This window comes from Phlebotomus papatasi, chromosome 3 (assembly GCF_024763615.1).
Source record: "Phlebotomus papatasi isolate M1 chromosome 3, Ppap_2.1, whole genome shotgun sequence".
Classification (NCBI taxonomy): Eukaryota; Metazoa; Arthropoda; class Insecta; order Diptera; family Psychodidae; genus Phlebotomus; species Phlebotomus papatasi.
The window spans coordinates 64,323,773-64,342,583 of NC_077224.1; the positions used below are offsets into that span (position 1 = coordinate 64,323,773).

Sequence of the window (18,811 nt, forward strand, 5' to 3'; positions counted from 1 at the left end):
GAAGATGATGTTATCACTCGGTGAAGCCAATGAAAATTTTTTCCATACTCAGCTTGAAAAACAACACTACATCATTTCTAATACTCAATTCTAGTGTTTTCCTTAGTTATTCAGTTCAAATATTGATGAAAATCTTAAATGTAATGAAAATTTTAACACACTTCCCCTCTCTGCTTCACGCAAAGTTACAGAATAAATTTTCTAGCAGTCATGAAGGGAAGCTTGTGAACCTTTCACTGGTGAATCGTTCACTAGAGAAACGTTCACAGAGTTAGAGAATTCCTACGATCATTACAACCAGCGCACAATAACCTTTGTTCGTAAACATGTTTTCAAAATTTCCCATGGGAATAAGCGAGATGACTAGATCTTGATCTCATTCACTCTCATTGAAATGTCAAAAACATGTTTACTAAACAAAAGTTATTTTGTGTTGGGCATTTTATCCAACGCACAATAACTTTTGTTTCTTAAATATGTTTTCAAAATTGCCTATGGGAGTGAGTGAAATGACTAGATCTAGGTTTCACTCATTTTGAAATGTCAAAATTGAAATGTCAAAAACATGTTTACAAAACAGAAGTTATTGTGCGCTGGGAATTTACATCCTGCTCTGTGTTGTGTTCACACGTAAACATAAATACAAACAATTAATTTATGTAATTTACAACTATATAAATGAGAACACAAAAAAATGTAGAGTCTTGAGGAAGAACTTATTAAGTAATAACATAAAATCGAAAAATTCTCAAAATATCTACTGAAATATCCACATGAGTAGAAAGGATAGAAAGTATTGATCCAATAAAATAAACTGAAATGCTCTATTTAAAAAAAATTGCTTGGTCCCATACCACGTTGTACACTGATAGAAATCCGAAAAAGTTAAAATAACATTCCGGAAATGTCAATTTTACCCTGCAGTATTGATCCAAAATCGGTGTAAATATTACCCTTTTTAGGTGTATTGGGGTTTAAAGTTACCTTTTTCATGTTAATTTTACCCTTTCAAATGTGCAAAATTAACATTAAAAATATTGATATATTTTTACATCTAAAAAGTGTTAAAGTTATGAGGAAAAAAAGTTAATCGCACCCTCTTTTTTTCTCAATGTAATAACATTAACGCGTGCAATATCGGCCAAGCTGTCGCTTTCTCCCTCACTGTTCTTGCTCCTGCTACTCCGACGCCACGCAATATTGGAATTTATCATCCATTATTTCAATTGAAATGTTTGTAAACTAATAATATTGTACACATACAACATTTTCTGGCATATGCGATCTATGATTCAGGGTTTCTACACTGAGAAAAAAAAGAGGGTGCGATTAACTTTTTTTCTTCGTAACTTTAACATTTTTAGGTGTAAAAATATATCAACATTTTTTAATGTTAATTTTAAACCTTTTTAAGGGTACAATTAACATGAAAAGTGTAACTTTTACCCCCAATACACCTAAAAAGGGTAATATTTACACCGATTTCGGATCAATAATGCAGGGTTAAATTAACATTTCCGGAATGTTATTTTAACTTTTTCGGATTTCTCTCAGTGTACCGTTTACCTGATGAGATAGATAGTGGTAAATCGGCGGTAGGCGCATCAAAGCATAATTGAGGAGAAATATATAATTGATCTGAAGTGAAATTGAATTTTGTGATCTAACCATGCTATCACACTAGGCTTTTTTCAAATTTGTAAATTCAATTTAATTATCAGATGAATTGTTCCTATGCGTTATTTTTCATTAAAAATCGTTTGAATTAAAAGATTTTCGCTTAGTTATTGATATAAATTAATACTTGGCCCACCAAAACATGTTTAAACATGCTAAAATGACATAAATGTGGTTGCTCAATTAAATTTAAATTCAGCAAATTAAAATGGTAAAATCGATCATTAATTTCAATTTTATTGCAATTAAACAAGTAGTCTTTTGAGCCAAATTGTTCTTATTAAATTTATTCACTAGTAATTAATTATTATTTGTGGCCAGTAATTTGCTGAGTTCCCCCAAAGCAATTCGAAGGAAATTGTTGTGTCAAGAAATTGCAGTTGAGAGCCTCTTCATGAGCCCCCTTGCCTACAACCCGTTCTTCTGGCTTTGGGGATTCTTTTGCACAACAGATAAGTGACTTATAAGACATTTTAAGTACTATTACAATTACACATTTTCCGGAGTCATTCACAATCAAAAATCTCGCGGCATTATTTAAAATTGAGCAATTTTTTTTTTGCAAAATGTGTCCTGGCTGTGCGAATTTTCAAGTAAATTCTAGAAATCTTATAATGCTCAATTGGCTCAATTGAATTTAAAATTAAACTGTGAAAATCCTAGTGTGATAGCACTATACGAACGGACTCAAAGTTTACCAAAGTGTTTTTTTTTAGAAATAATTAATACTCAGTTATAGCAGAGTTTCACAACAAATACTTCGCAAAAAGTTTTTTATTTATCGCAGGCTAAAAAGTTTTAGCCTGCGATTATCCCCCTGAAGATTCTCACTTTTTACCATTTGAACTTTTCTCTTTCTCCCTCTCCATCGCATATTTATCTCTTTCTCCTCTTCACCATTATCTTCCTCAATACAAATAGTTTGATCCTAACATAAAATCATATATCAATCTACCACGAAAATACATAAGAAAATGTAGATGAAATATAATTCAGGCTGAAGTTTCTTCCTTCCGGGCTCCTCTTGGAGACTGATAATGAGACGCTTGGTCTAACTGGCAAAAAAAAGCTCTTCAACATAAATAATTTGGATGATACTTGGGAGAAATGGTTCAGCTCAGATGCTAAATGAACGATAATAGTAATAGATTTGGGCCCAATGCCAATTTTACATCAAACTTTTCTCCTCATTGATACCACTATTGTCTCAAATATCGCGTCATGGATTGCCAGAAATCATATTTCTTTGCCTCAAAATAATCTCAATTGGAAGTTTTAGATGGGATTGGGGATGAAAATTTAATTGATGAACGAGCATGAAAAATCATGGAATTTTGGGGGTGAATCAGTAAAAGTTGCTGAATGTGTTGGATGATTTCCAAGCAAATTCTCTTGCAAAATTCATAGATTCTTGAAAGTTGTTCTTTTGGAAGACAGATAAATTTCTCAAGAATGCATCTTGAAGAATTTTTAATATCTTTTGAAAGTTCAATATTGTGTGAGTTTTAATGGTTTATAATAATTTTTAATTTTATAGCCAAAATAGAACAGCAGCTGATCATTTTACGCATCAACTTTCCAGCAATAGCTCAATAAATTTTCTCTTAGATAAACCAAGATCGTAAGTATTTTGGCAAAGTCTCTCTCAAACAGAAAAAATACAAAACAAAATTAAATAAAAATTCGTAACTGCAAATGAGTCAGTGGAGAAATCAGCCATTGACAATAACGTGTTATTGTATGATGTTTTTGGTTTGGGAAACGCCGGCGCCTCGTGTGAATTCAAAATAACAATATTATTAAGAAAATGTCCAATTGCTTCTGTCTATATTTACATGGCCACTCGCGAGCGTTTACCAATAACAAATAGGGCTAGTCGTTTCGTCTTATGCTTAGCCTGCATTTCGCTTAATTTCCCATAATGATTCACTTAATCTATTTAAAAAGTGGCTTTTATAGAATCTTAAATTGCACCGAAAGAAACTGGCTTGTTTATATACATCATTTAATGTTTTTTTTTTTTTTTTACACATTTTGTAGGTCTAAAACATTTAATTAATAAAAAAAGCAAAAATGACAAATAAAAAAAAAGGACAGATAATCCTAACCGGCTTATGTAGGTGAGATTCTTAACGTGAGCTAACTCGGAGTGCATGCAAATTCGATTTGGAGCTGAAGTAGGGAGACGCCATTCAGTTATCTTGAATCAAATTCGTGAAATTATACAAATTTTGTATTTAAACCAAAATATCAAAGATTTGGATGAACTGGCACAAAAGTGATATATGGGTGAAATGTAGACCAGAATGTTCTCTATAATTTTCCCATAGAACATGATCTCATCGATTACTCAGAAGCCAAGATAAGCGAGGTTTTTTGTTTCTTAACTCGTTTTTTCATCCAGAGTGCCCCAAGTGTTCATTTGTTGAACTTCAACTATATCAAAGAATTGTTGTATTTTGTGGGACTTTCCATTTAAAACCATATTTTAAGTGTCTTTGTGGAGTAGAGGCAGTCAAATTGGCATCTGAGTGATTTCAAAGCGTTATTATGGGAAAAATCAATTTTTTCACACTTAAACGGCAAAATCGGAGTGATAGCGTAGTCTGAGTGGAAAATGATGTATGGACGAAATGTAGAGACAAATGTCCTCTACAATTATGTTGAAGTAATCATCAAAATCGGTTCAGCGACAGTCGAGATAATTGAGGTTATGTGATATTGAAATTGGTTTTTCGACTGTGGCGCCCCTGGTGTTGGTCCCACGAAGTTCAAATATTCTAGAAAGTTGTAGCATTTGGTGAGATCTTTCGTTTAAGCCCTCATTCATCAAAATCGGTCACATAGAACCGGAGATATGATTTTTTGAATTTCGTGAACTTTGACCCCTCATATCTCCGGTTCTGTTTTAACCACAGCGCACATACGCACCATTTTGGAAACGTCCTAGACTGGACTACAACATACTAAAATTTCATTAACTTGCACAATGCCGTTTTTGAGAAAAGTGACTTTGAATTTCGATGAATTTTGACGCTATCACAGCGCCACCTGTGGTGACTTTTTGAACTTCCATCTGAAAGTGCTCATCGAGACGAAACCAAAAAGGTAAAATTTAGGTCGCTATGTTAATTAGAACCGGAGATAGAGGCCGGTCAATGTTCGAACTTTGACCCCTTATAGCTCGGGTCAGGGGTTATGGATCGACTTAAGGTTTTTTTTGTTTGATAGGTATAATCAACGGCTACAACATACTAAAATTTCAGCCCGATGCACAATGGAATTTTTGAGTTATTTAACTTATAAGATTTAAAAATTTTCTTTTTAATAATAGCGACCCTAGCGGTGGTTTTATGAACTTGCGATGTTAGAAGGGGAAGTGGCATTTCACGAGAGCTTTCCAAAAAGCCCTCACTTTTTAAATTCTGACAGTTAGAACTGGAGTTATGGCCATTTTAAGAAATTTCTTTTGGACCCTTATAGCTCGGGTCAGGGGGGTCGGGGGACCTTAAGTTTGGTATTGATGGAAAGCTCTAAGATCCAGCTATAACATACTAAAATTTGAGTCCGCTGAATGCCATAGGGGCGGAGCTATTGAGAAAACAAAAAAAGGGGGGTCTTCAAAATGGTGGAAGGAGGGGTGGGGGGTGGGGGGTCAATGCGCCAAGTTGCAATTTTCACCCGATATATAACCTTTGCCGAAAACCGCAAGTCGATATCTTTTTTAGTTTAGGAGCTATTAAGCTCCAAAGAGCGGCCGGCCGGCCGGCCGGCCGGGAACGTAAAATAGCCACATATATATTCGTGATCAGGAAGTGGCGAAACACATTTTGGCCAAGTTTGAGGTCGATCGGACGACATGAAATTTTGTTAGGATTATAGTAGGTGAGATTGTTAAGAATCTCACCTAATAACTTTCACATAGTACGATACGCAATAACAAAACTGTCTCTCTATAAAATTGAATTACACACAAAACTGTCTCTTATAGTTTTTGTAAGTAAATATTTTTTTAATGTCTTTATTACTATTTTTTATTTCTAAGGTCACTGATTGAAACTGATTTATAGGTCTCCTTAGAATTTGCCAAAAATATATTCATAACTGGTTAAGAGCACTTCGAACTTGTTAGAAATTCCAAGACCTTTCCAACTACACTAAATTTGACTAAATCCTTTGAGATATGCCTTCTCTATACGCAGTATAATCATTGTTCTTGAAAAACTGTTATCAGGAATGAATAAACGAGATTTTTTTTTAAATATGGAAGGGAAAAATCAGAAAATTAAGCTCAAGTTTTCAGTTTTTGAGTCGACTTATAAAAAGGGTGGGTTCCCCGAATGTCCCAAGAAGTTCTTATTTCTAAAGCCCAAAATAGACACAGGGATTAGCTTAGGGATCAGCTCGAAAAATGAGGATTGATGTCAATACACTCAGGGATCAGCCAAAAATTTGAAGGAGCACTTGAACGCTGATCTTCTAAATTCGTGAGGTCCAGTGAAATTACGGGGATTAGACGACATCACCGCCAGTGCTGAAAATAAAAAGCTTCACTTTGGGTATTTTTGGGTGCTTTTCGAAGTGTCAATTGGGAGAAAAAACATGGAAAGTAATGGTACGCAATAACACAAAATCTTAAAATGCATTAAGAATTGAGTAATGGGAAGGCCAAAGTGCTCCTTCCTGTACGAAAAATCCATTGATAATGCACTTAAGAAGTCCTTCAGCAATCAAAGTGTGGAGATTTAATAGAAATTTACGCTGAAAACGCTAATCCAGGATCCTAAATCCTCAGTGTATGATAGTTTGAGCTGATCCTTTACCGTCAAATTTCTCGAGCTGAGCATTCTCTAGGATCAGCCTGTGACTATATTGGGCATAACAATGTGGATTCTCTATATATTTGAAGGCGGATAAGTAGATTGTCTTATGCCCTAGACATCCTTTTATACGGTCTTCAGACTAGAGGTTTAGTCCAGTTCCCGAAGGTTTCCAAATCCTATATAGCGAGCAATTTTATTGCTTTTTATAGCTTAATACAGGGGTATGACGTTTCCTGTTTCCCATATGTTTCTAGCGTGCCGAAAAAACTTTTGGGTTTATTAGCTGTTTTCTGTCAATGTAGAATGTATTAGCAAAAAATATAAATGCAGAATAAAAGCGAACTTAATATTGAATAGGCAACCGAAAACCACAAATTGGCAACTTACATAGTTTTGGAGATATCTCGCGGAATGTGTATGAAAACAGGGAAAAATTTACACTAAAACTGGTCGCATTTTTCAGAGCTAATGTCACCCCCCTGGCTTAATAGGTTAATTATCTTTAACACTCCAATCATATGTTGAATCTTTCCAAAAAAAATTTTGATTGATAAGAAATTAAAGCGGTTAAGCCCTATGGCTAAGCTTTAGGTCTGAAACCCGTATTACGACTTAAGACGGGGGAAGGATTAACGTAATTATAATCAAAATACTGATCGTATTACATTTCCATCATTTTCAGACTAATCCGTCGCTCGGCTTAAGCCGAGAAACGGGTTAGGTAGTGGGAAACTGATAGGAACTTACTCAAATCGTTGTCTTGATTACAATTACGTTAAGCCGTTTCTCGACTTAAGTTGTAAGTGTGCCAAGGGCATCATAATCCAAAACCGAGGAATTGGAATTATATTGCACCTTGAATACCACAATAACATATATCGATAAGAATAGCATATGTGAAAATACCGCTGTAATATTCAAGATGCTATACGTTGCTTTCTCAATAGTATTCCAGCAACAAAAAGGAGCGAACAATGTTGAATAATCCATTGCCTTCAATTGCCTCATAGGTTTTAGAATTTTTGGTTTTCACTGAGGCTTTTTAGAGTCTCAGGATTCAGGATTCGAAGTAAAATTTGACATTGTCCGTTCATGCCTTGCATTGTTTTCGACAGTTGTAGGTCACGATTATAAGACAGGCCAAAAAAGGGATTTTTCTAGACATCTGGTCAGCCATTCTAATGTATGAGACAGGGTTCTTATCCACTTTTTTCTTTTTTTAAAGGACCTGTAGCATCACAATTGGTTTGTGTAGTTAAAAAATATCATGGTAAGCTCCAATTCGACTTAAAATTTGAAGAAAAAGCCCAATTTCAAAAATACCTCAATTTTAAGGTGAAAAATGAAAGGTAATGTAGAATACATTTAAATTCAAAATTCCAATTATTCAAATGAATTTATATTGTACGATCAGTAGAATTTTCTACGGAAATATGCCACTCTTACCATCCCATTTTTATCAGTGTTGAGTCTATTAAATTGTTTATAAATTGCTTTCCTAACTCCTACATCTTTTGCAATGTTCAAAACCACTGTGGGGTATTTGTTGTGGCTGATTTCGTATTTTGAGTGTTATCGAGAAAGTATTGATTTAATTTTAAACAGCATCATAGGATCCTCTTCAATGGATTTTAAAAATGGGCAAAATGATCGATGGCACAGCTAAGAAGTAGTGGATGATTTTAGAAAAAAAATGATCTCCTTGTGGTCTAAAAATAGGCCAATGATTAAAAATAAGTGCGTATTTTTTTTTGAAGAAATGCAACTCTTCCATTGGTGTCCAGAAAGTCAATTTTATTTTTACATGTCTGTGCCGAAAGTGTAGTTAGATCAGGGCCAATGCTTACAAAACATGATATGATGGATCCGGCGAGAAGCAGGAAAATCGCGTCTCCGTCATCACGTCGCGGCGACGCCGATTTAATATCTGTCGACACTGAGATGTGCTTATGTTCATGGTGGTTCTATAAAATCAAGTCACGAAGAGATCACACATCACTTATTGATGGGAAATTAATTAATTCTGCCGCAGAAGTGGGAGGAAAATTCTTAGCCATACTATTTGCGCATAGTGATTAATTTCATTGAGTGAACATTAGAAAATCACATATACACATGTCAGGTCATTTTCAATGGACAAGTGGAGAATTTTCTTATTGAAATAAATTGTCTGAAAGTTGGCAAGAAGCTGGGGAAAAAAAACCAACAAAGTAGAGAATTATATTGTTCCAAATGATATATGAAATTTCACTTTCAATACAAGTCAGATGCATTATCTCTCCTTTCAACATCAATTTAGTGGTGTGGTTTTTTCTGGAGCACTGACTGAAGACCTTTCAACTATGACTGTGACCTCTGAATGGGAAGATCTCTGCTTGTAGCTTTGGTAATATAAAAGATATGAGTTATAATATAACACAATGTTGCGATTTCATATCTCTTTTGCGATAAAAAGATGTTTTTTCCTTAAGGCTATTCTTGTTAACAACACATAGGTCTTTGTATGCAAAGTCGTAAACCAATTGCAGTAGGTTTCAATAAATTCGATAGTTTTAAAATGCCTCCAAAGTCAATAAAACATATTTGTGATATCTTAAACATTTCATCAAATTCATTAAGGAATTGGGTGGATGACAACGTTTTAGATATACCTCTTAAAATGCCACTTATTCTTCCTGCATTAAAACTTTGTAAAACCATCGCTAAGGCAACCTTAATTAAAAGGTTCCAATTCCTTAGGTTGTTGTAGGTCAAGTCCCATAACATGGATCAGGTTAAGATTTTACAAGAAAAAAACAAAGGATTTCGGACACTCCTGATATGAGCTGTAAGAGATCAAATTTCAAGCATTCACTGGTCTGATACCTTGACTTGAATTAAAATTTTGAAAAAATCTACTATACTCAAAGTCCACAGATACGGCAGTATATTAATCCTCTAACGGGTAAAACCACCTCCAGGCGGTCTTCACAAAAATCACATTTCCTGTCCTCGGTAATAGTCTTATAAACATCTCTTGAAAGTTTGAACTCATTTTGACTTTTCGTTTTGTTGCTATTCCCAGTTTTGTGTCACAGGTCAGAGAAAGAGCAACAAAAAATATTAGTGCAAAAAAACTCATTTTCAATTTCAATAAAACTACCGATTTAAAGTTATCTGAGTAAAATAAATTTATTTTTTACTGAAAGATATGTCATTCTACTTTGTATATTTTATTTAAAAAATTTGAAAAAACTAAAAATGTGAATTTTAGAAGCAAAAAGAGTTTCAAATTTTTTTTTATATTTTCACACCTAGCGCCTAAACTAAAAAAGATAGTGAAGAATGGATGGTTTTTTCGACTTTATTGGATCATAATTATCCTAGAAAACATTGTTTTAGAACTTATTTTCGCATATTAAAGAAAACACCGTTAGAGGGTTAATTTCTTGATTTTTTCACTTCCCCAATTTTAACCTTCCGTTCCTGGTTACCATTTTTCTCATCAAATCTTCGCGTTTGAGATGCCCCCCCCCATCCATAAGTCGACCCAAGGATCGTTAACATGCTCCTCATTTTTCCCCAACTCGTCTCTTTCTCCTCCAAAACCATGCATTTTTTGAGAATTGCTCGAAAACACGTCATTCGATTTTTTTTCTTTTTCGTCGCTTTATACGAAAATACCATTCCTAACAACGGTTTTTCAAGGTCAAACGTTAAAAAGGCTCCTCATCAAAATGGGTCATGTTTGAGCTAGTTGGAAATGTTTTGTAATTTCCGATAAAATTGAACTGGTTTCAATAGGTTCTGAAACGGTTCATAACCGATAAGTAATTTTCGTTCGAAATTCAATTATATTACTTCTATATGGTATATTTTGGGCAACGCTTTGAGTGATTTCTAAATCAGTTCATACCGGTTGTGAACCGATAATGAACCGGTTATGAACCTACATACATATAGGTAGTTGTTGTTAGAAAATCAATTCTATTGCCCTTTAAACTATTTTGAGTAATCTTTTGAGTGATTTATCAGTTTAAATCTATTGAGAACCGGTAAACGATGCAGAAGTACTTTTAATGTATAGCATCAAAATCACGAGTTCGAGCACTTCGCAAAGCCTGGGACGCTTTGCCCATCAGGTAAGTAAGTAAGTCATTTCCAATTCTACTGAAATGGTTTTCTGATTTCTCGATTTTACGATGCAATAATTTGGCTTCTCGTGTTTCGTGATCCATTTGTTGGGTTTCTCAATTAAATTACCCCTTAGCAAAGCTGGAAGGCTTTACTATCTCTTATTGCGTATTATTTCTTGAAAATATTGCTTATATCTGATATGATCTGATTTACAAATGATAGAAAAATAAGTGATATATTTATTAAGGTGCGTTATTTATAAATTTATTTAGTTTTTATTTATTATTTCTGTGATAGGTCTATAAATAATGACATTTCTTCCAATTTTTAAAGGCATACACGCATATAAAAATCTCTCGTAATAAATTATATTTAAAAGACATAAATCATGGTATCTTTAGGAATCCAAGACGGAAAATCTATAGCGTCAAGACCTTGAGAAAACTTTATTGACACTTGGCTTTAAAAAAGAAATCTCTGAATATCAGTCAATAGTTTCTAATCTTTTCCTGGTGGTGTTTTTCTTCTTCTCTCTGGAAAGTATATAAAGTAAGATGAGTCAAAGTGTTTGCCAATAAAACTGTCAGTCGGAGGGAAAAGAAGACGTGAAATGCTGTTTTTCATCTTCCATCCTCGTACTCTTGTTCAGACGAAAGACGTAGCATTTTGGGCGAAATGGGTGGAAGGAGTGATCTTATGGAAAATGAATTGAGTGTGGATTTGTGGGAACGATATAGAGTCACACTATTGGAAGTGTCTGTGTCAGCCAAAAAGTTTTTACTAGATGCTGGGTCATAGTATTGTCTCCTGAAAATGTGCCTCTTTATCCTTAAGTGGAGTAGGAGTGTCTGGCTTAAAGAATTTTCATGTGGAATATTGCCACGTTTCTGACATAAAATCGTGATTTGAATTAAATTCCGGAAAAGAATTCCTTGAATACTTCGAAGGCAAACTCAGCGTTATGCTCAATTGACTTTTCTTTGAATTCTTGGTCCTCTATAACCATTTTCGGAATATTATTGCGAAATGGTCTCTTAGTTTTCCACTCATTGCTGTGATTCTATAAAATTCCCCAGCACAAGGGTACAGCAATTATATTTGGCAAAGTTATGCTAATGTTCTTTTGAACTTCCAATGTCATTTCTAAAGCTACGATGAAACTTCTTCAGAATTTTCAGAGAAATCGAGTGCCAATCCACGATTAATAAATTTTTAAATAAACATCATACACTTAACTCAAATACATCCCCTGGAGAGAATTTTATTGCTCTTCTTGGAATAAAAGAGATGCGTATAAGTGGAAAAGTTATTGCAACTTATCGATGAAAATTTTCTTAGAATTACCATAGGAAATTCTTCAATATCGTTGGCAATATACTTATTTCAGGACTGAGAAATGATACATTTGGCATTGCTTTTTACTGTGGGCAGAAAAGTTACTTGAGTATCTAACTTAAATTTTAACAACAGCTTAAGAGATTATTTTAAGTTTAGAAAATAAAAAAAAAACACTTTTTCTCTATTATTTAATCAAACAGAACCGTTTTTTATTGCAAGAAAAACCAAAGGAATAAGGGTAGATCATAACCAGTGATACGGAATACTCAAATTCGTAACTTAGATACTCTGCTCCAACACTTTATTGCGCATAAATTGTTTTAAAAAGGGACTAAGTACATCGAAAAAATAACATCATTTTAATAATACTTGTGTCGACTTATAGAGAAGACCCCAAGTCGCTACTACTAACCGTTTGACCTCCAACACTGGTAGATGACTGTAGGCATGATTCATACACAGTGAATCTTCAAACGATGCAAATTTTCACTTTGGTTGCAAGGAACTAATTTGTCATTTCTTAGCCATAAGATCAATAATTGTAAACCTCATGAGACGAGATGAGAAATGGTAAATCATTTCTTTGCGAACAAAGAGAAAATTTGCATCGTTTGACAGTTCACTGTGTGCGGACTATGCCTACATTCCCCTAATCATTAGTCCATAGCATAACACATACATTAGCGCCATTAGAAAAAGATCTTGAATGTGTCTTGCATAAGTAATCTTTTTCGAGAACGACAGATCGGCACAATTTTGCCAGAGATCGGCAGATCGCCATGGAATGAGCAAATTGACACGCTAATGGAAGATCGGCATCATTTTTGGAAGAAATTGACAGATCGGCACTCAAGTAAACCGTAAGAGGCACAATTATATACCCCGTGCATAGACCGAAATACACGGAAGCATATACCGAAAAGTCTTGGAACTCGTTCATTTGACAACACTGATATTTCCCTTTGCAATTGTTTTCAAGAAATAAAAAATATATATTAGGTAAAATTATAATTTTACAGTGTTACAATGAAAAATAACGAATAAATGTATTTCATACAAACTTACCTTCACTTCAATATTCATTCATTTTATTTTGTAAACTCCTTGATAAGGATTAGTCCATGTAACATCCAATTGTATTTGGTATATACATTTACAGTTGGTAATGTATAATGATTTTAAAAATATAAGTGCAACATTTTGTGAGTAATATAAGGGAATTATGTGATAATTATGCAGTACTAAATTAAGTAAATAAGAAATAAAATAAAAATCCAAAATCCTTTGTTATTAGCTTACCTACTATAAAAATAATTCTAATTTTACTTATTTAAAAAAAAATCGTGTGGAAATGTGATTTTCAAGCTTTAAAAAATCAATCAGTTTAAAATTGGGAAACTCAAAAGTAAAACTTTTTAGGATCTACTGTCAGCCAGAACCTTGTGTAACTATTGTTTCGAACTCGAAGTTTACCTCAGCTCTTGAAGGTCTCCAAATTCTAATTATAAAGCAATTTTATTGATTTTTTCAATATTTAAATTTTAAAGAATCATTTACCCTTAATAAGGTAAAGTGCCGTCAAGTCGACCGATTCCTCAATTCGACCGGTAGAGTTATTTATTCAATTTATTTATATTTGTGCTAATATTATTTGGTGTATGATCTAACATTAATAGGTCAATTATCCCATAAATAAATACGAATCAGTAACAATTTTATAGAAATTCACCATCAAAAATTCAAAAATTGACCACCTGTCGAGTCGAAGAACCGGTCGACTCGAAGGCACTTTATCTTATATAATCCTAAACCCAAACCATAAACTCCTAAATGGAGGGAGGGGGTACTGCAGGAGGAGCATAATCTCCTAAAAATGTGGTTCGATAAGAAACTAGACGAGTTAAGCTATATGGTTGAACCTATATGGTGTGATATCTTCGTAATCTAAAAATTATCAAATAAGTATATATTATATGGATAACTGAAGGGATAAGCATTTTTGATCAGTAATTTTTCTGTCAATTCAGTAAAAAAAATAAAGTGATCATCAAAATACTTTTACAAGCGAGTAATGTAACGTAGTTTGTAGTTTCTTAATTTTCCCTTTATCAAAAGTATTTCACTATTTTTGTATATTAATTTATGATTTTCGTTATAGGAAAAGCGTTCGGGCTTCGCACATACTCTGGCTTCAAACACTTCATATTTTGCTCATATTCTTTTAATGAATCTAACTTATATTTACAAAAAATATTGACTTAAGACTAGCTTTTGAAATAAATTGCCATTAGGTCAGATTCATTGAAGGAATACGGAAAAATACGAATTGTTCGAAGCTAGACTATAGATAGGGTAGCGGCATTACTTGTGGCCTGTCTTTACTTATGGCCATGTCGCAATTTTTGTCAGAAAATGATTCCGAAAACCGAAAAAATGTGATTTGCTATTAAAACACATCAAATATTTTTAATTTTGAGGTTTTCTGAAATCATTTTTTGACATTGTAAATTTTTTTGCGGGGAGGCCATAAGTAAAGACAGTGGCCACAAGTAATGCGACCACCCTACGCAACCTGAAACCCTTCCCCTAATGCTAATCAATTTTTTTTCTACAAATTTACTAAATTAATGCTCAGTATGATCCAGCCTTGATGCAATTTAAGGGGTTACGTGGATCGCACATTCTAAGAAAACACATCATATTTCCTCGACATTTTTTTTTTCAACATAACAAACAAAAACTTAGTTCCAGGCAGTTTTCGGAGGCAGTTTTTGAAAATTACATAGTTTTCAGTGGACAAGATTTCTCAGATTGTATGCATCTTGTAAACTGATTAGTTAGATTCCTACTTGAACGGTAGATTTTTTTTAACGATCACAACTTATTTTACAAGACAAAACGTGGTGTAAAATACGTCGTAAATTGTTTTTTTTCTTTGCATAAAATTCTGTCAAAAATCGAAATTTCATTTTAAAAAAATGTACCGTTCAAGTACGAGTTTAACTCATCAGCTTACAAGAAATATTTAGTTTTTTGATGTCAGACGAATTCACTCTGAGAAATCTTGTTCACGGAAAAGCATGCTTTTTTTTCAAAATAAGTTTCCGAAAAGCGGGTCCCAATGGCATTTTAAAGATTTTTAAATGAAAATTTCAGAAATTTAGCTTAAATGTTGTACTTTTATGGTCGTTTAGACCCACGTAATCCCTTATTAAAATAAAGAGTTGACTTTCCATGGGGTTATAGTGGAGCGTCCCTTTTAATATGAGCCAAGTGTTTCGGGTTAGATTCGCCTTTGGGACACCAGATATTTTTTGTCATGAAAGGACTTTGAATATCATCCAGTAAGTTTAATTAGCCATTTGTTGTACGGAAGGAATATCAATCCCATCCCAGTATTAGAAAAAAGTGTTCTGATTTTTTGCAGCTCCGACTCCTCAGAAAAAAACAGTAACCTCCAGAAATCAGTAATAGCTTGACAAAGAGATTTGGAACCTTCGAAAGACCTCTCCCTCTAATTAGTACGCCATTTGTTTTGCTTGTCTGATTCCTGCCTTCTGAGTGTAGAATGTCACGAGTTCGAGCATTTCGCAAAGCATGAGACGCTTTGCCATCTCTTTCTCATGTTACATTTGTAACTTATAAGGGTATTTCTTTCATAAAGGTAACTGTAACACGTACCTAAACACGTGGTATTTACACTGATTTCGTATCACAACTGTAAAAGTAAATTTAACTTTAAGTAAGGCACTTTCCTCGAGCTTCAGTATTTGTTTTTTTTATTAAAGTAATCCTTAGTTTTGTTCTTAATAATTAGTCTACAAAAGCAGCAAAATAAAATCAAAAATAATAAATAAAGCAGTGATTGTAATGTGATGTAACTTGCAAACTATAGTTCAAAAGCTTATCTTGTACCCATTGGATACTTACTTCAGTTGCAATTTGAGATAGAAAAGAAAAGATTGTTTTTTTTGCTAAGGAGAGAACAAAACAAAAACTTAACCTTTATTGAAGAACAGAATAAATGATTATAATTTTTTTATCAGAGGTATCATCTATAGTCAACAGATATTATGAGTGGCTATTAGCTCTTGAATGCTTTAATTTTTCTGACTGATTTTTTTGCTAATTTTGAAAATTGAAAATCAAATTTAGTTTGGTTTATTTCTTTTTTTTTGGTTTTTATATTAATATTTTTAGGTGTAAGAAAGAAAAATAAGAAAGATAAATGTGTAATGTGTGGTGTGAATGGCTAAAATTTTGCATTAAATGCTATGTTGTCTTGTGTGGAGTTTTGTGAAGAAATAAATCCGTTTTTCATTTTAATTTGTGCCTGCAAAAGAAGTTTGTTGAAATGTGGATTAGTGTTGATTATATATTTTTTTCTTCTTCACACTGAAAGAAGTGAACTGAAGGGAAAAAGATATACTGCAGATTAGGAATATATATTCTATCAATAATAATTAGATTATACAATTATTCTTAAAGGGAATATAAGTTTAACATGAAAATATATTGAAGATTATACAATATAGACTGTTTCTTCACTTTTTTGCATATCCTTACCCACTTTTCTTGATCTTATCTTGGAATAGTGTTTTAAGTTCCTAATCAAAGGGTTTTTTTGTCATACTTGTGTGTCTTTCTTCTCTTTTACGAAAATGGGAAATTAAATGGTTTTTTGGTGAGTTTTTTCTTTAATACCATTTTTTTAAACCTATGTATAAGCCTATGACTTAAAGTTGATTAAAGTAAGTTCTTGTTTTTTTTTTGTGTATTTGACTTAATAATTTCTATACCAACACACTTCTTATTTGCTGGAATTTCATGGTGTCTCGCCTTTAAATTCCAGCAAAAATTGTTTCTACGCTATTGTCACAATTATATGAATTGCCTTAAGATCTATTCTTGCTCTATACTTCGACTACCCATCATAAGATTTACATAAATACCACAAATGACAGTACTTCTTCTATAGTATCTCCTCAATTGGATTGTTTAACTTTCCAATTGAGTGCCCAGCCACAAGCTGATCAATTTATGAAAATTCTTAATCATTTGTAGTTTATTCTCAGCACTTTCAAGTACAATTCTGTCGCATTGTGGCTTTCACTTTTTTCTTTAACCATTCGACATTTATAGTTTTTTAATAAATGTTCTTTTTCCTATTTCAAAAACTTCCTTACCACTTACATTTATAGATAATTCTTCTGTCTTATGGTTTTTTTTTTCTTCTCAAAATTCTGCAGTTTTATGCTATAAATACCTGAAAATTTATTACACAGTATTTCATCATCTTTTTTTTTTGGGAATATTTCATATAAAATAAATGCCTCATCGTAAGTAATATATTAAGCATTATATGATATTATAATAATTTTTATCATATGTTAGAGATTATTTATTTTTTATTTATTCTCAATATTGAATAATCCTTTCTTCTCAATACATTCATAGTTTTGCTTTATCTAGGAAATGTTAATTTTACGGATTTAACAATGACTGACTGATGTTCTGATGTTGTCATTGACTTCAAAAAGTTGTATATCGATGATTGTAAGTTCATTTTTTTTTCTTTTATTAGGTATTTTTCTCTTTGTTTTTTTTTGGATTCTTTCAAAGTCGTGTGTATGTGGAAAATATTTAATCTAAAAAGATACAATCAAAATGTTTATCTGCATTTACTTTGATATGTTGATTAAAACTACACTGTCAGTATGATCTTGCAGATTTGGGGATCTTGAAGAAAGTCCCCAAAATCTGCATAGGAAATACTTCTATGGAGACTCATACTACAAGATGCCTCCACTACACATATATATTATACTGATTGATTAGAGACTTTTGTTTCTTTATGTTTGTTTTCTTAAAGAATGTCTTTCAATAGTTGTTCATTTTAACACTCATATAAATTACGTCTTGTTGTTCTGCTTTGCTGTTAGACACATAGATTAGTGCTTAAAATACATTGAATTCATTAACATTGTTTTTTTTTAATTCAACTTCACAAGTCATTAAAGCGAATTACATATACGATTAACCCTTATGCCATGTATGGTTTCTCAAGTTTTAAAAGGTTTTGTGTGTGTTTTTTTTGGGGTCTAAACAACAATAAAGCAATTTTCTTGTCTTTTTAATATAATCTTAAATTTAATCATTCCTCATCCATTCGGTCCGCTCAGACTTACCACTGTTCCTTAAACCTTAAATTTTACCTATGACAATAATCCTTGTGTTTTCTTTTTTATTTTGTTTCTCACCTCTTTTTTTTGTGTTAAAAAGTTCCACTCTCCATTTTTTGGGTGACAATACATTTATTAATAACTATGTGTCATTCTTGCATTTTTAGTGCGTAACATATGTATGTTTTTTCTTTATTTTATATGACTTGCAATCAAGTTTCATTTTTGGTATTCTTTTTTAGTGGAAATTGGGGCCTCTCTATTTAGCATCTTATTCAGAGACAATAATTTTTCGACGTACATAATACAGGAGGTCTTCAAATATTGGCCGTGTTACAATTAAACAATGCTCTAAGATTATAACATTATGTCCTATCATAAATATACTCAGTGATTTCTACATTAATATTTTTGGTTTAGCCACAATCATTATGTCCATTGTGAAATTGCGCTAGTCGTTACCATGTTTTCCGTGTTACGGGTTTTTTTTGTATTGTGTATTTTATCCTTGGATTTTAAGGGTTTCTACCGCTGATTGTACCATTAGACTAGCCAAAGTTCGTCGTCTGATGATCTGGTGACTTTAATAAACCATTCGGTTTCCTTTCTTAGCTGCAACGGGAAGTTTCTCACCCTCCAAATATGGATTTGATGACTGAAATATGAAGATAGAAT

The 18,811-nt window shown here is 32.9% G+C and overlaps 1 protein-coding gene across 3 annotated transcripts in view; it reads right to left on the bottom strand.

Annotated features, from left to right (window-relative positions):
• Nucleotides 1-16,383: 16,383 nt before the first annotated feature.
• Nucleotides 16,384-18,811, bottom strand: part of LOC129805162 (neuroendocrine protein 7B2) — a 20,921-nt gene continuing 18,493 nt past the window's right edge. For all 3 annotated transcript variants that reach the window (XM_055852913.1, XM_055852915.1, XM_055852914.1), the window contains one exon: nt 16,384-18,791. In XM_055852913.1, the coding sequence (XP_055708888.1) occupies nt 18,720-18,791 (72 nt within the window). In that variant the 3' untranslated portion in view covers nt 16,384-18,719. The remainder of the gene's footprint in view (nt 18,792-18,811) is intronic.